Source organism: Lynx canadensis, chromosome B4 (genome assembly GCF_007474595.2).
Source record: "Lynx canadensis isolate LIC74 chromosome B4, mLynCan4.pri.v2, whole genome shotgun sequence".
NCBI classification, from domain to species: Eukaryota; Metazoa; Chordata; class Mammalia; order Carnivora; family Felidae; genus Lynx; species Lynx canadensis.
Genome location: NC_044309.1, coordinates 11,835,425 through 11,850,089, shown reverse-complemented (window position 1 = coordinate 11,850,089; position 14,665 = coordinate 11,835,425). Strand labels below are relative to the sequence as shown.

Below are 14,665 nucleotides of genomic sequence, written 5' to 3'. Positions count from 1 at the left end.
CGCTTGCTTTCCAGATAATGAGACAACGCCAATACAGGGGGGATGTTTCCAGCAGTCCCTGAGGATGCCACATACTGTCAGACCTTTCTCTGATCACAATCCCCCACGGTCTTTCATTGTGTGTAGCAGACTCTGTCTGCTAGAAAGCCTTCCCTTCCTCGGGAAGAAATTCATTTCCTATCAATTACAGACACCAGTTGGCCTAAACCCAGCCTAGCAGTGTGCTCCATTGTAAGTGTGTGAAAGTATCACTGCCAAAAGAAATTGTAATTAAAAAACAACTTTACAGTGGACTGAAAACAAAACAAAAAATAATAATAATAACCAAAACTGATCACCGTGAAAACAACTGCAACAACCCTATGCCTATGACAGCCCTTCCTGGGTTGTGGAGATGAGGCACCTGAGAAGAAATGAGGTATCTAAAGGCTAAATTTTGGTTTTCACCATATTTTTCTCATTTTGATTTCTTTTGAAGATGTCCTAATATTTTCATAGTCATTTGTATCCCCAGGAAAGCCAAGGTGGCACATGAAGAGATGCTCAACATCATTAGCCATAAGATAAATGCACTAGGCATTATTCATAACAGCCAAGATATGAGAACAATCCAAGTGTCCATTGATAAAGAAGAGGTGATACACACATGCACACATGCATGCACACACATACACACACACTGGAATATTACTCAGCTATAAAAAGGATGGGATGTTGTCATTTGCAACAACAGGGATGGACTTAGAGGATATTTTGCAATGTGAAATAAATCAGACCTAGAAAGACAAATACTATATGATCTCACTCGTATGTGGAATCTAAAAAAACAAATGAATAAATAAACAAAAAGCAGAACTGGACCTATAAATACAGAGAACAAATTGATGGTTTGCCAGAAGGGAGGGTGGAGGGGTAAAATGGGTGAAGAGGAGTGGGAGGTACAGGCCTCCAGTGATGGAATGAATATGTCACAGGAGTAAAAGGTACAGCATGGGGAAAAGAGCCAACAGTATTGGAATAGCGTCGTATGGTGACAGAGGGTAAGCTACACTTGTTGTGAGCACAACCTAACGTATAGAGTTATGAAATCACTGTGTTGTACACCTGAATCAAATGTAACATTGTGTGTCAACTGCGCTCAAAAACATTAGAAATACATTTTAAGAAAGAGAAATGCAAACCAAACGCACGACGAAAGCACTTCATACCGATTAGGACGGCTGTTATGAAAACTGGAAAATAAGTGTCGGGAAGGATGTGGTGAGACTGGAACCCTTGTGCATTGCTGTTGGGAATGTAAAGTGGGGGTGCTGCTATGGAAAACAGCGTGGAGCTTCCTCAAAACGTTAAAACGTAGAATTACTGTATAATGCAGCCATCCCACATCCCGGTAGACACCCAAAGGCAGACATCTGAACACCCATGTTCATAGCAACATTATGCGTAACGGCCACACGGTAGAAACCGCCAGGTGTCCACTGAGGGATGAATGGATAAACAAAATGTGTCATATGCATATAACGGACTGTTCGTCAGCCTTATAAAGAATGAAATTCCGGCACCTGCTCCCACATGGATGAACCCTGAGGACATTATAAACGAGAAAGCCAGTCACGAAAGCACAAATGCCATATGATTCCACTTACGTGAGGAACCTAGAATGGCCGACTTCACAGAGATAGAAGGAAGAATGGAGTGTATCTGGGACTACAGGGAGGGGACAACAGGAGTCAGAGTTTAATGGGGACAGAGTTTCAGTTTTGGGAAGATGAAAACATTCTGGAGACGGGTGGTGGTGACTGCACGACAGTGTGAATGAACTGGACGCCACTGACCTGTGCATTTAAAAAGGGTTAAAATGCTAAACCCTGTGTTAAGTGTATTTCGCGGCAATAAAAAAGAAAGAAAGAAAAAAGAAGCCAAGGTAGCAAGCAATACTCACAAGATGTAGGCAATCACCCCGATGGACCAGCAGTCCACAGCTTTGCTGTACGGTTTCTGGGCCAGGACCTCAGGAGCTGTGAAAGGACAAAGGAGAGACACAAGCCTGACAACTCAAAAGCTGAAGACGTAAAACATTTCTTAGGTTTTTCTTTTCTTTTTCTCTTTGCGCCTCAGGATGAACTTTCTGTCGTTCTAAAAACTGAGTAGAGATAGAGGACCTATTTTGGGTGTTGGCTTTCTTAACCAGGAAAAAGAGAGAGCGTGTGTGTGTGCGTGTGTGTGTGTGTGTAACTGGAGATTATCAGTCAAATTCAATCAGCCAATCAACAAATAGGAATAGGTAGCTCTCTCATGTCAGTGCTGTGTTAAGTACTACAGCTCAGCTGAGACTGAGTCGGGGACAGGTACACTTCACGGGAGTCTGGGGTGTGACTCCACCTAAAATTAACTCAGGGAAGCCTCTCTGGGCCCAGCACAGGGCCTCCCTGGGTGCCGTGGGGCATGAACAGGAAGCCTCTTCCTAACGCCTTCACAGAGCTCACAATCCAGGGCAGTGAAGACCTGAAATCTGGCCCCTGGGGGGCATGGCCCAGGCCCGCTCTCAGCTCATCATTCTCTAAGGTTTATGGTGGGTCTCCCGTCAATACAGACATTTCAGCCTCTCCCCTGTCAAACAGCAAAAACGCTCCTTAATCTCAACTCCTCGCTTCTAACCCGAGGGTCCTCTAGCCCGGGGGTCTCAGCTTATTCTGTCCCTGTTCTCACACTTGCTATTCCAGGCCTTGCGTGCTTTCCTAAGCAGGACTAGGAACGCATACAAACTATTGTTGAATGTTTCTGGTTACGACGGTAAGAAATACCAACCACAGACAATCCCCAAATCTGCTTGTAGGTTTCGGCCCCAATTCCTCCAAACTTCTGATGAGACTTTATTTTTTTCCTTTTTTCCCAAGAGCAAAATAAATAGGTCGGTATGTCCTTTATTGGCTACATTCAGCCTCAACATGGTAGCAGAAGGAGACCCAGAACTGTAACGCTGGGCAGCTCACAAACTGGAGAAGCGGCCCCTGGATACTTGGGAGCTGGCTGCATCTTCCTTGTCCCCACTTGTCCCCACTTCCTTGTCCCCGTGCCTACTAAGAGCAGATTTCTCAGATGCTTCTATTACGGCAACTGACGAAAGGGAGCCGTTTACCACAGTAAGTGTCTCGCTGATTTAGGAGGCACGCTCTCCATGAGCTGATGTTCTGGTATGAGTGGCTACAAGACAACAGATGGAAACATCTGCAAGGAGCTTATTTCTAAGCCTCCAGGGCCATCCATGTGGGCTGGTGGAAAGTTCAAAGGAGGCAGAGAGGCTCACTGGTGACGCCTGACCCAGTGTCATCCCCCCAGCAGAACAGACGGCAGAATATCCTGAGCCCACAGCGAGGCTGGCAGGCAGGAGCCCTGGCTTCCACGTCACAGGGTCCGCAGGGCTCTTTAGGAAGACGGCAAGCCAGCCCGGCCCAGCCACTCCATGACACCAGATGTCAAACAGTGATGCAGGGGCAGCTAGAGCTCAGGGCAGGATTGGGGGCACAAGCTCTTGTGTCACACCAGGTATGACATGGCGACAGACATGCGGAAGGAGCCCTGAGAAGGTGCGAAGGCACCTCCAACAGCTGATTCCACAGTTTTTAAGCAAAGATTGAGACGATCCCCTGAGCCACGGTGTGTGGAGGGTAAGCGTCACAGCACCTGCAAAGCAGGCTTCACTCCTGGGAAGAGCTGATACTGTCTGTGTTCTTTTGCACACCCCATCCTCAGTTCTCTAGCGCTGTGGGTGTGGGAGGGAGGACTCCTTAGAGCACCCCCTCCTCCCTCCTTCTCCTCCTTCCTCCTCCTCCTTCTCCTTCCTCTCTTCCCACCCACCCCCCCTCCTTCCCTGACCGTTAGAAAGAAAGAAATTCTGGTCACCATCCATTACTCAGAAAACAAAAGACTAAAGAACACGATGGCCCTCCAGGAATCTGTACATCCGAAGGCACCTGCACATTCAGCAGATCTACCTTCAGCCCGGCAAACAGACCTACGTTTTGGAGAACCGTGCGAGACATGGCACGCACTTGAAAAGCAAGTGGCTGATTTTTCGGCAGCTTGGAACTGGGATGTTCCTTCCGACGTTTAGATTCTTGAAGCCACAGATGACATATACACAATTTTCAAAACCAGAGATTTTGTTTAAATGGTAAAGTTTATAACATCAAACATACGGTTTAAAAAAAAGATAAAGAAACGGTGTCTGGATCTTTCTCAGATGCTTCTATTCTCGCAACGGACAAAAGGGAGCCACTGACGGAGAGATGCCAGGATCGGTAGCATGGGTGTTGGGGGGAAAGTTCTCAATGATTAATAAGCAAATATCAAGGTAGCGATACTGGGGGTGGAGGTCTGTATACCTGTGCCAAACATTTCTTGTTCTTTCTGGTGTTGTGTCTTCCCTAGGTCCTATCAACAACACAATAAACATTGTTTAACCAATTGTTGGCAGGTAAATCACTTGCCTTGGGGTGAAGTTCTGAACTGCACTTGAAACACACAGAGAGTGAAAGTCCTTGGATGTGTAATGTAACAATAAACAAGAGAAAGTAGATTGATTTGGAAGTGATATTCTCACCAACCTAAAATAATTAAAGAATTATGCAATGGCAAACCACACTAATGTGTGTTGATTCCAACTGCTCTTTTGATTTGATTCGTGAAACCAAATGTTCTCAGGACATTGTTTGAACAAGCCTGCCTACATCCCTATAAATAGCTACTTTTCATCTCGCAGTGATTCTTGGAAAACACCGATTCTCAGGCAATATTCAAAACCCTCCTGACAATTTGAAACGGCCACCCAAATCGTGACGAACCTCTGGGGTCTGCTGGGATATTTTCTCTCCTGCTCTCCTCTGGGTCCTACAGTGGGCTCCCCTTGTTTGGCCAACCTGTTGAATTCTCCTCACCTCCTACCCTTTCCCCGATCCTTTCAGCCTGGGGCCTGCAGCCTGTAGTTCTGCAAGAGGCCACTGTCGCTCTGATCTTGGGAGAGGCCAGGTTTCACTTTGAGAACTGGCCACACTCCCTTGTATTACGTTATTAATCTTATACCACTGGCAAGAATTTGGTTGTATTTCTTTTTTGTTAATGTTTATTTATTTTAGAGAGAGAGAGAGAGAGAGAGAGAGCAAGCACAAGTGGGGGAGGGGCAGAGAGAGGGGGAGACACAGAATCCGAAGCAGGCTCCAGGCTCCGAGCTGTCAGCACAGAGCCCGACGTGGGGCTTGAACTCACGAACCGTGAGATCATGACCTGAGCCAAAGTTGGATGCTTAACCGACTGAGCCACCCAGGTGCCCCTCGGCTGTAATTCTAAAATGTCACAGCCTCCAAGGTACAAACTCTCAGACAACAAATGCACACAGTCCCCACGGGGCCTCGGAGAGAGAGTGGGAAGGGTTCTCAGTCACACCCACCACAAATCCATCTCTCCCCCCAACACCAGTCAGATGCGGAAGAACTTCCTAATGAAGGAGAAACAATTTTCTCTCCTGACTGTACCCAGCACAATTCACGTGCAGTGGGAGGGTGACAATGACTCTCGCCACCCCCACACCTCCTCACAGAGGGAGGCTTTGCACAGAAATAACTTAATTGGTGCTACTGACACTTGACAAAGAGAGCCGTCATTAATGGGCACTGCGGCTCATTCGAGATGCCATCAGCACCCAGGCAGAGCGGGAAAGGGCTCAGTCTCCTGGTACAGCGGAGACAGAAGGACAAGACTCCAGGCCGGAGGACACAGACGTTCCTCTAGTGCATCTCAAGGCACAGTCCTGGGGGGCCGTGAGCGGCAACAGACCGACCCGGAGGCGCCGAAAAGGACACACACAAGATAGGTAGCAGCCGAGTGGGAACAGCTCTACCTGGGTGACACGTGTTGGTTTCTCAGGTTTCATCACCAAACTCCCGTGACAGGCCAGCCTCCTGGACCTCCTCCCCTCCCCTCTGTATCTCCTCCCTACTGTGTGAATCACACTGCCGACCACCACACTTGGTACCGCTGGACAGCGGGGACGTATCTCTGGTCTGGATATTCAGGGCTTAGCACATTCTGTTTGGTTAACCAATGGTTACTCCTGACACGAAGTGAGGGGACGAAACGGGCAGAATTAGCCCTATGCCTCTGTCTGTGGCTGACTGTGTAGTTCATGCCACTCTCCTTTTAAGACCTTTTCTCAAAGGGATTTCGGAATCACTACTTCTAGGGCTAATGAACAGGAAAGACCTTCAGGGAAGTGATCTCTCAGAACCTCCTTCTCGGTCAGACCTTGGGGGTTAACGATTCCGTTTTCTTAGCTCTCCCTGGTAGAAAGAGCATTCCATTGGCCGGGTCGGTTTACTCCAGCAAATAGAAGTCAATCACGTGAACCACGCCGTCTCAGCAGGGCAGCCCGAGCTGCTGGAGATCTGTGTGGACAGACGGGGCCCTCCTTCTGAGCCCCACGCTCGTCTCATGCTGTTCAGCGAAACAGTTGGTTCAAAATTTGAAATAATTGAATTTACTGCTGTGAGACTCACGACCAACCCACTGTGGAAAATTCCACTTGGTGGGAAGCGTCCTCCAGGCCAAGCTGTTTTATATTGGTTGAAAGCAAGGGTTCCTGGTAAAGGAATTCAGAGATTCCAAGAGGAAAAAAAAAAAATTCAGAAACCTTTCATCTTGTTTTTGAAACAATTAAATTGCCCATTTTCCTTCCTGAAAGAGAGAGGAGCAAAAGGCTTAACCAAGTCTAACTGGAAGCAGGAAGAGGGGCTCTGTTGAAGCAGGGGCGGCACTCAACCCCCAGGCTCACAGAAAACAGAAAAAGAATTTTTCCTTTCCCTGTGCTCTCAAGGGAGTGCTGAAGAGCAGTTTCTACAGAGGGAGAGGAGGAGATTGAGAATATCTCCCCCTGTTACCAGGTTCACGGTCAAGGCCGTCTGTTCTCCTCTATGGAAGTCTAAGTACCACTGTACTCAGTACCTCAAAGTTGACCACCTCCAGTGGGTGAAGCAGAGGACACGCAGGAGGGGTGGCCTGGGGTGGGGAGCAGCCCTCCATGCCAGAAAGTGGAGGCCCGGGACCCAGAACCATGGGACCCAGGCAGTGTTTCTCGCGTTCCTCAGTTATTTAACAGCTCGGGTTCCATTTCAGGCACTGGCTTTGTGGTGTGAGGGAAGCAGACGTGGGCCCTATGCCACGGAGCACCTGTTCTCCTGGGTGCTCCAGCTGGGTGGACACAGCTGCAGAAGTAACGCCAGCCACGGCTGCCTCCTTAAGGAGACGATCAGACTAAGCCAGACAAGAGTGTGGCAAGATGGCACAGGTGTTGATCTTTAACCCTGAATACAGCCCTGAAAATACTGAACCTACTCTAAATAAAACCCCAAGTATCCAGGAAAGGATATATTACCTCCAACAGTCAAACAGTGGAGAAGGTGCAAATAAAAAGACTAGAGAACAGGAAAGACACGGGGTGGGGAAGAAAGGCTGTGGCTAGTAAGTTCTGAGCATATGCCCTTGTGTTGTGCTCTAAGAAGAAATTAACAGGTTTAAAGACGAAAGAGTGGGAAAGGTAAGAAGGACTGTTTTGTCATTAAATGGGAGGTAAAGATGTGAAATGGTTTCCTTTAAATGTGAAATGGATTTAGGTGGTTGTAACTTGAAACAACTTTAGTTGTCTGGAGTTAAGAATTTTTTTTAAGTGTATTTATTTATTTTGAGAGAGCTGGAGAGAGTGCATGTGCTTAGGGGAGGGGCAGAGAGAGAGGATCTCAAGCAGGCTCCTTGTTGTCAGTACAGAGCCCTATGCAGGGCTCAATCGCACGAACCGTGAGATCATGATGATCACGACCTGAGCCGGCAGCAAGAGTCAGATACTCAACTGACTGAGCCACCCAGGTGCCCCTGGATTTAAGAAGTTTTATTTATTTTTTAGGTTTTTTTTTTTTCTTTTAATGCTATTTTATTTTATTTTTGAGAGAGAGAATCTGAAGCAGGCTCCAGGCTCTGAGTTGTCAGCACAGAGCCCAACGCAGGGCTTGAACTCATGAACCATGAGATTGTGACCTGAGCCAAAGTCAGACACTTCACCGAGCCACCCAGGTGCCCCGGATTTAAGAAGTTTTAAATAGCCATGCACACTGGCTTTGCGGTGAAAGAAATCTAGGATCTCCCACTTACTACACCTGTGGATTTGGGCCAGTCATTTAATCTTGTTAAGCCTCCATTTTGTTCATCTGTAAAATGGGAACATTAACAGAGCCCAACCTTCAGGACTGTAATGAGGCTTAATGGAAACAATAAACATATAATAAGGTATAGTCAGAGCTAGTAGTAGTTATTATGTAAGGATGAAGGGTTGAGAGAACCATAGGATAAAAACAGAATGGAGGTTTTATTATTTGTTAGAGTGAAGGATGGACAGTTCCTTGACATCACTTGGTACTTTCCCTTCATTCTTGCTTTACATAATGGAAATGATTCGTAAATGGAGATTTCCACCCTTTTGATCAGAGCCTTCGGAAATCAGAATTGAACTGGGCCCACAAGTGATGGGAGGGCATGTCTGAGTACTTGAATCTTGGAGCTGGAAAGAGACTTACAACCCCCATACCAACCTCCTGCGCACTTGGGTCCCTTTGTTCACCGAGTTGTCGTTCCTTTTATTCGCTTATTCACCGACACACTCATACATCCCCTCTAGGTCCAGGCACCGTTCTAGACACCACAACCCAGGAACTGCCTGTTGATCATTACTGACGGTGCTCGGGCATGGGAACAGTCCACCATAATATCAAAGATTCCCACGATGGCTGAGGAACACTGGCTGGCCATGGTACCTTCATGGTTCTGCATTCACTGAGAGAAGAGAGTGACTGTACTCCTACATTCTCTCTCCCTGGCCCTCTGCCTTCCCCCACAGCATCCCACCCTCTCCTACCTCCAGGTCAGGTGTATCAAGATTACCTTCCCCATCACCCTAAGCTCTTTCCAATCTTTTAACCAGCAGCAAGGGGGCACTGCCCAGATCCAACCAGTTCTTCTTTCCATTGGCCCCAATTATAATTCTTTTTTAAAGGGGAGTTAGAAAAATGTGTTCCAGAAGACTACTTATAAAAATGGGCATATCCTAATTTTTTCCCTAATTCTTTGCAGTGTATGAAACTCCTGCCTTCCCCCTACCTGCAGAGACAGAGCCGATGGGACACTAAGATTAGCGGCACTCTACCTTTCCTCGAATGTGCTTCTGTCTTTGGAAATGTGTCGGAAATGTCCCACCTGCCTGTGACATCAGCAAGAAGAGGCTGGCAGACGGGCTGCTTGCCATCCTGTGACCTAGTCCAAGGTTCCTTTGTGCCTCTTGCTGGCTGACCTCACCTCTCTGTGGAGGTCAAGGAGAAAGGCCCTCGGCTTGAACTTCGTGTGTGTCACGACGAAAAGGCCCTAAGAGATGGGAGTCAGTCGTGGTCAGAGGTAGTGGAGACTTCTTTTACTATCACGGCTTTCCCCCAAGTGGCTCATGGAAGGAGATGGGAGGGCCTGGATTCAAGTTCGGCTGTGCTAGCCAGGTTAGGCAATGTGATAGGGTCTTTACAGGGAGGAGCTTAACAGAGAAGTAGTGAGAAGAGTGATCTTCTAGCAGAGGGCTTTTACAATCATTAGATTGCACACACAGAGTGGTGCCACATCTCTGCCATCTCAGATCCAGCAGTGAGTTAGAGGACAGAATTACAGGCTGAGCCCTGAGCCAATGTATCTCGGAGAATTTGTTATCTTTCTTTTTTCTTCTAAAGTTTATTTAGTTATTTTGAGAGAGAGAGAGAGAGAGAGAGAGAGGAGGGGCAGAGAGAGGGAGAGAGAGAATCCCAAGCAGGCTCCACGCTGCCAGTGTACAGCCCAACTTGGGGCTTGAACTCACCAACCATGAGCTCATGACCCAAGCCGAAATCAAGAGTCAAACGCTCAACCAACTGAGCCACTCAGGCGCTCCAGATGTGTTATCTTTCTATGCCTCAGTCTCTTGTCCTGAAGGTCACCTGCTATTTTGTCCTGAGGTTACGCCTTCGTGGAAAAGAATCTGAGCTCAAGTGAAGAGCTGCATGGGACTCTGCGTTTTAGGGAATTTCCACAGGTGGGGAGAAGGAATCCGTGCAGCACCAATTCATGTGGTGGATTAGTACAGAAGGCCTTAAATTGAACTGTAATCCAGTTGCAATGAGTTGGAGAAGTTGCATGTTGGAGAAGTGGTGAGAAGGCTTTCTTTTAATTTTTTTCTTGATGTTTATTTATCTTGGGGAGAGAGACAGAGGATGAGCAGGGGAGGGGTAGAGAGAGAGGGAGATGGAATCCGAAGCAGGCTCCAGGCTCTGAACTGTCAGCACAGAGCCCGACGCAGGGCTCAAACTCACGAACCGCAAGATCATGACCTGAGCCGAAGTCGGAAGCTTAACCGACTGAGTCACCCACGCACCCCGAGAAGGCTTTGTTTGAAACACTGGGAGAGAAAAACGACATTTCTGCCCAGCGGCTGCCTGTTCGGAGATGATAAATAAAATTCTACACATCAAGGAAAAGAAAATTCGGGCATCCATTTCAGGGTGGAGTTTGGCTTCAGGAAGAACTGATTACAACAGGCAGTATGAGCAACCATGCTTAGTCACAACTCTTTCTGTAAGCGGACTCTGCAGCAGGTGGGGTTAGACAAGAAAAAACCAGTTAATGAGGGGCTTTACTACAAGCCTCTCCATAAACCGTGTGGCTTCACCAAGGTTTGGAGAACTGTAGCCTGGATTGCCGGCAATTAAAAATTCAGCTGAAACACAGACTCATTCTTTGCCTGTGGTTTGTCTTCAACCCAAAGTCACGGAAGTTAAGAGGAGTAGGGCTCTCTTTGGCTAGCTCTGTCCTCGGCCGGACAAGTTCCCTTGGAAAGCTTTCTCATCCTTCCCTCAGAGTTGTAATTTACTAAAAATGCATCGCAAAACAGTGGCTTGCTCTGATTTTCCTAGTAGCCTCTTGAATTTTACCACAGGCATGAAAAGTCCCCACGAAAGCGCCGTCCTGGTTTATAATTACCGTTCCGATCTGAGCTGGAGTACTATTCAAATGCTACCAAAGCCAGAATGTGGCCAGTGGGTGGAGGGGTGAGGCTAAGGAATGGGAAGGGAGTGGAAAATGGGAGGGCAGCTGGTGTTCTAAAATGTGGGAGAGACCTGGAATTCAGTGGGAGGGAGGAAAGGAAGTGTTTGGAGTTAAGGCAATTCAGGGCAACGTGGCAAGAAATAACCCTGTGATGTCGCCCTCAAAGGTCGTCCTGAGATCCAGCCTCTGCCCTCATGGGTTTGTGACCACAGTGGGATGGCTACTTCGCTCCTCCTGAAGGCTGACAAGCTTCACTTCAAGATTAAGAGGACCTTTACAGGCATTCCGGTGTTTTGGGTTTTAGTCATTAAAAGAAAAAAAAAAAGAGTAACTTCCAAAATGCTGCAAGGTTTCTTTCCCTCCTCGACACCACAGTGAAGTTTAGAAACCATGATACTCCATCCCAGTATCCAGTATTTAGAGAGGAGCCGTTCAGAAATTGCAGAAGGGTGGAGGCCCCTGGGTGGCTCAATCGGTTGAGCATCTGACTCTTGGTCCGAGTCCTTGTTTGGGCAAGCCCCCTCTCCAAGCCAAACGAGTCTGCGTATTTCTTCCACACTCGATAAGAAGCAGCTGGGGACTCTGAGCCTTTGTTCTTCTGCTTGCCCACATCCATTACTCTCCTTGTCTTGGCCTGGAATTCTACTCTTCCTGCAAATCACGCCTCCTCCAAGAGTTTTTCCCTGGTCGTTCCAGGCCTTGCTGATTCCTCTCTCACCTGTATTTGTAATGTTGCTTCTGAAATATGTCGGTTACTTCATACTGCACACATGCTACCAAATATGGGTCTGTATCACCACTGGTCATACACCATTGGAGGGGCTCTCGGTGTTGGAGCGGCTCTAAGAGATGCCTGCAGTGGGACCCCCATACACAGGGATGGAGCGAGGCCCACATTCTCCTGCCATCAGTGATGTGATGTTCTGCAAGGGCCCTTGTTCTTTTAAAGGACATGTAACATCAGGGCAGCTGTTCAGGATAAAGGATGAATTCAAGGGTGATCAGATCCCTTTGCCTTTTCAGGCACCGTGTGTGTGCTGGGATACGTGGGATAAACAGCCCTTTTTTCACTATTTATTCATAGCTAGAGAGCTCAGTTAAATTGAAGTAATCTTGGGGCGCCTGGGTGGCTCAGTCGGTTAAGCATCCAACGTAGGTCATGATCTCACAGTTAGTGGAATCAAGCCCCACGTTGGACTCTGTGCTGACAGCCCAAGGCCTGCTTGGGATTCTCTGTCTCCCTTTCTCTGACTCTCCCCGCTTGCATATATTCTCTCTCTCTCAAAATAAATAGATAAATAAATAAATAAATAAACTAAAAAAAAAAAAAAACTGAAGTCATTTTGACATTGCCAAAGTTCACTATTTAGCTGAACAGTCATTTAGGCAACAGCCGTAAGAACAACAAAAACAAAACAAGAGTGCCCGTAAATTGAAATCAATACTTCTACCGAGAAGGGGTCTGAAGTCTGAACTATGGCTAAAAGCAGACAGCAACACTCTGCACCTGGCTGGGGCTCCTGGACAGCATGGCCCCCAGAATCAGAGGAGTGCTGACTGGGACTGGGCTCTGCCCTGTCTAGATCGAGACTGGCCAGTAGGGATGAGGCCGAGGTTTCTTTGTCCAAGATCCCAACAGCGTCCTGATCTTGCAGAGATAAGCCAGTGTTGGGGGACGGGTGGGGGGGGGGTGGTGTCCAACCCCAGGGTTGACAGCACGCTGGGGTCCTCTTACAAAAAGCCACTTCATAGCATTACGCTGGCTGTCGGGCTCCCACTGGCTTAATGAATGGTTCAATTAATCCATAATTCAAGGCCCCCAAAGCCAGTGATCAACACCCAGTCATCATCTTACTTGACTTAATAGCAAGTGACACAAGGTACTTTCTCCAACTCAAAGCGCTTCCCAGGATACCACACTACTCTGGTTCCCTTCCTGTTTCACATGCTGCCTCTTCAGAGTCCCCGGGGCTCCAGGACTCAGCCCTGGGACCTTTCTTCTCCTCCGTCTTTCCCTGCCTCCCCCTTAGCCACTTCATCCAGGTTCACAGCTTCAAAATACCTCAGCCTCTTGGGGCGCGTGGGTGGCTCAATCAGTTGAGCGTCCGACTCCTGATTTTAGCTCAGATCATGATCTCATGGTTTGTGAGGTTGAGCCCCGTGTCAGGCTCTGTGCTGACAATGTGTAGCCTGCTTGGATTCTCTCTCTCCCTCTCTCTTTGCCCCTCCCCTGCTCGCTCGCTCTCTCTCTCTCTCTCTCTCTCTCTCTCTCCCTAAAAATAAATAAATAAACATTAAAAAAAATACATCAGCCTCCAAATACGGTCCATCCTCATTATTCACAGATTCTGCACTTTTAATTTGCCTACTCACTAAAATTTATTTGTAGCCCCCAAATCAATACTTGCAGTGCTTTTGTGGTCACGTGTGGACATGAGCAGAGAGGCTCAAACTGAGTTTCCAAAGCTCACGTTCCCTGCTTAGATGTCAGACAAGGTGACACTCTGCCCTCCTGTTTCGCCTCTCACACTACAAACAAGTATCATTTTCATGGTCTAGCTGCTGTCACGTTTTTTACATTTTTGTGCATTTTGTAGATTCATGGTTTAAAACAGCCCCCAAGTGCAGCGATGAAGTGCCGTCTAGTGTTCCTGGCACAAGAAAGTGGAAATGTGCCTACAGAGAAAATGTGTGGCTAGACCAGCTTAACTTAGGGGTGAGTTATGTTGCTGTTAGCCATGAGTTCATCGTTCATGAATCAAGAATATATATTAGGGGTGCCTGGGTGGCTCAGTCACTTAAGCATCTGACTCCGGCTCAGGTCATGATCTCGCACTTTGTGAGTTCAAGCCCTGCATCGGGCTCTGTGCTGATGGCTCGGAGCCTGGAGCCTGCTTCGGATGCTGTGTCTCCCTCTCTCTCTGCCCCTCCCCTGCTCATGCTCGGTCTCTATCTCAAAAATAAAATCAACATTAAAAAAATAATATATATTAAATAAGATGTCGTTAAATAGAAATACGTACAAAACAAGGTCATGTATCCATCAGTAGACGACAATGCTGTGACCAGAGACTCACAAGGACCCTAAACCTCTATTTCCCGGGTAACAGTAGGTCAGTATGTACTAGTTCAGCGCTGGTGGTGACGTTACAGAGCATACCCACTACGTGTGATGAGAATCAACTATACCTTGTTGCAGACAGGACCTCTTGAGAGAACTCCAGACTTACAGTCCAACCGCCTTCTAGACCTTGCAAACTTTAACAAATCAAAATCCGAACCCCTGGTGATACTTCTGTAGCCTGCTCTTTCCACAGACTTTGACATCTAAAGTAAAGGTAACAGCCTCCTTTCAGAGGCTCAGGCCAAAAAATACCTTAGAACTATCATTGGCTTCCCTCTCTCAAGCCCTACTTTTAATTTTTCAGAAAATCTTCATGAAATTACCTTCAAATTTTTTTCTGGAATCTGATACTTTCTTACCACTTCCACTCTGCCAACCTAGCCC

The 14,665-nt window shown here is 47.4% G+C and overlaps 1 protein-coding gene across 3 annotated transcripts in view; it reads right to left on the bottom strand.

The window, feature by feature from the left end:
• CAMK1D (calcium/calmodulin dependent protein kinase ID) overlaps nt 1-14,665 on the bottom strand; it is a 425,521-nt gene that overhangs the window by 35,214 nt on the left and 375,642 nt on the right. For all 3 annotated transcript variants that reach the window (XM_030323251.1, XM_030323252.1, XM_030323250.1), the window contains one exon: nt 1,943-2,018. In XM_030323251.1, the coding sequence (XP_030179111.1) occupies nt 1,943-2,018 (76 nt within the window). The remainder of the gene's footprint in view (nt 1-1,942; nt 2,019-14,665) is intronic.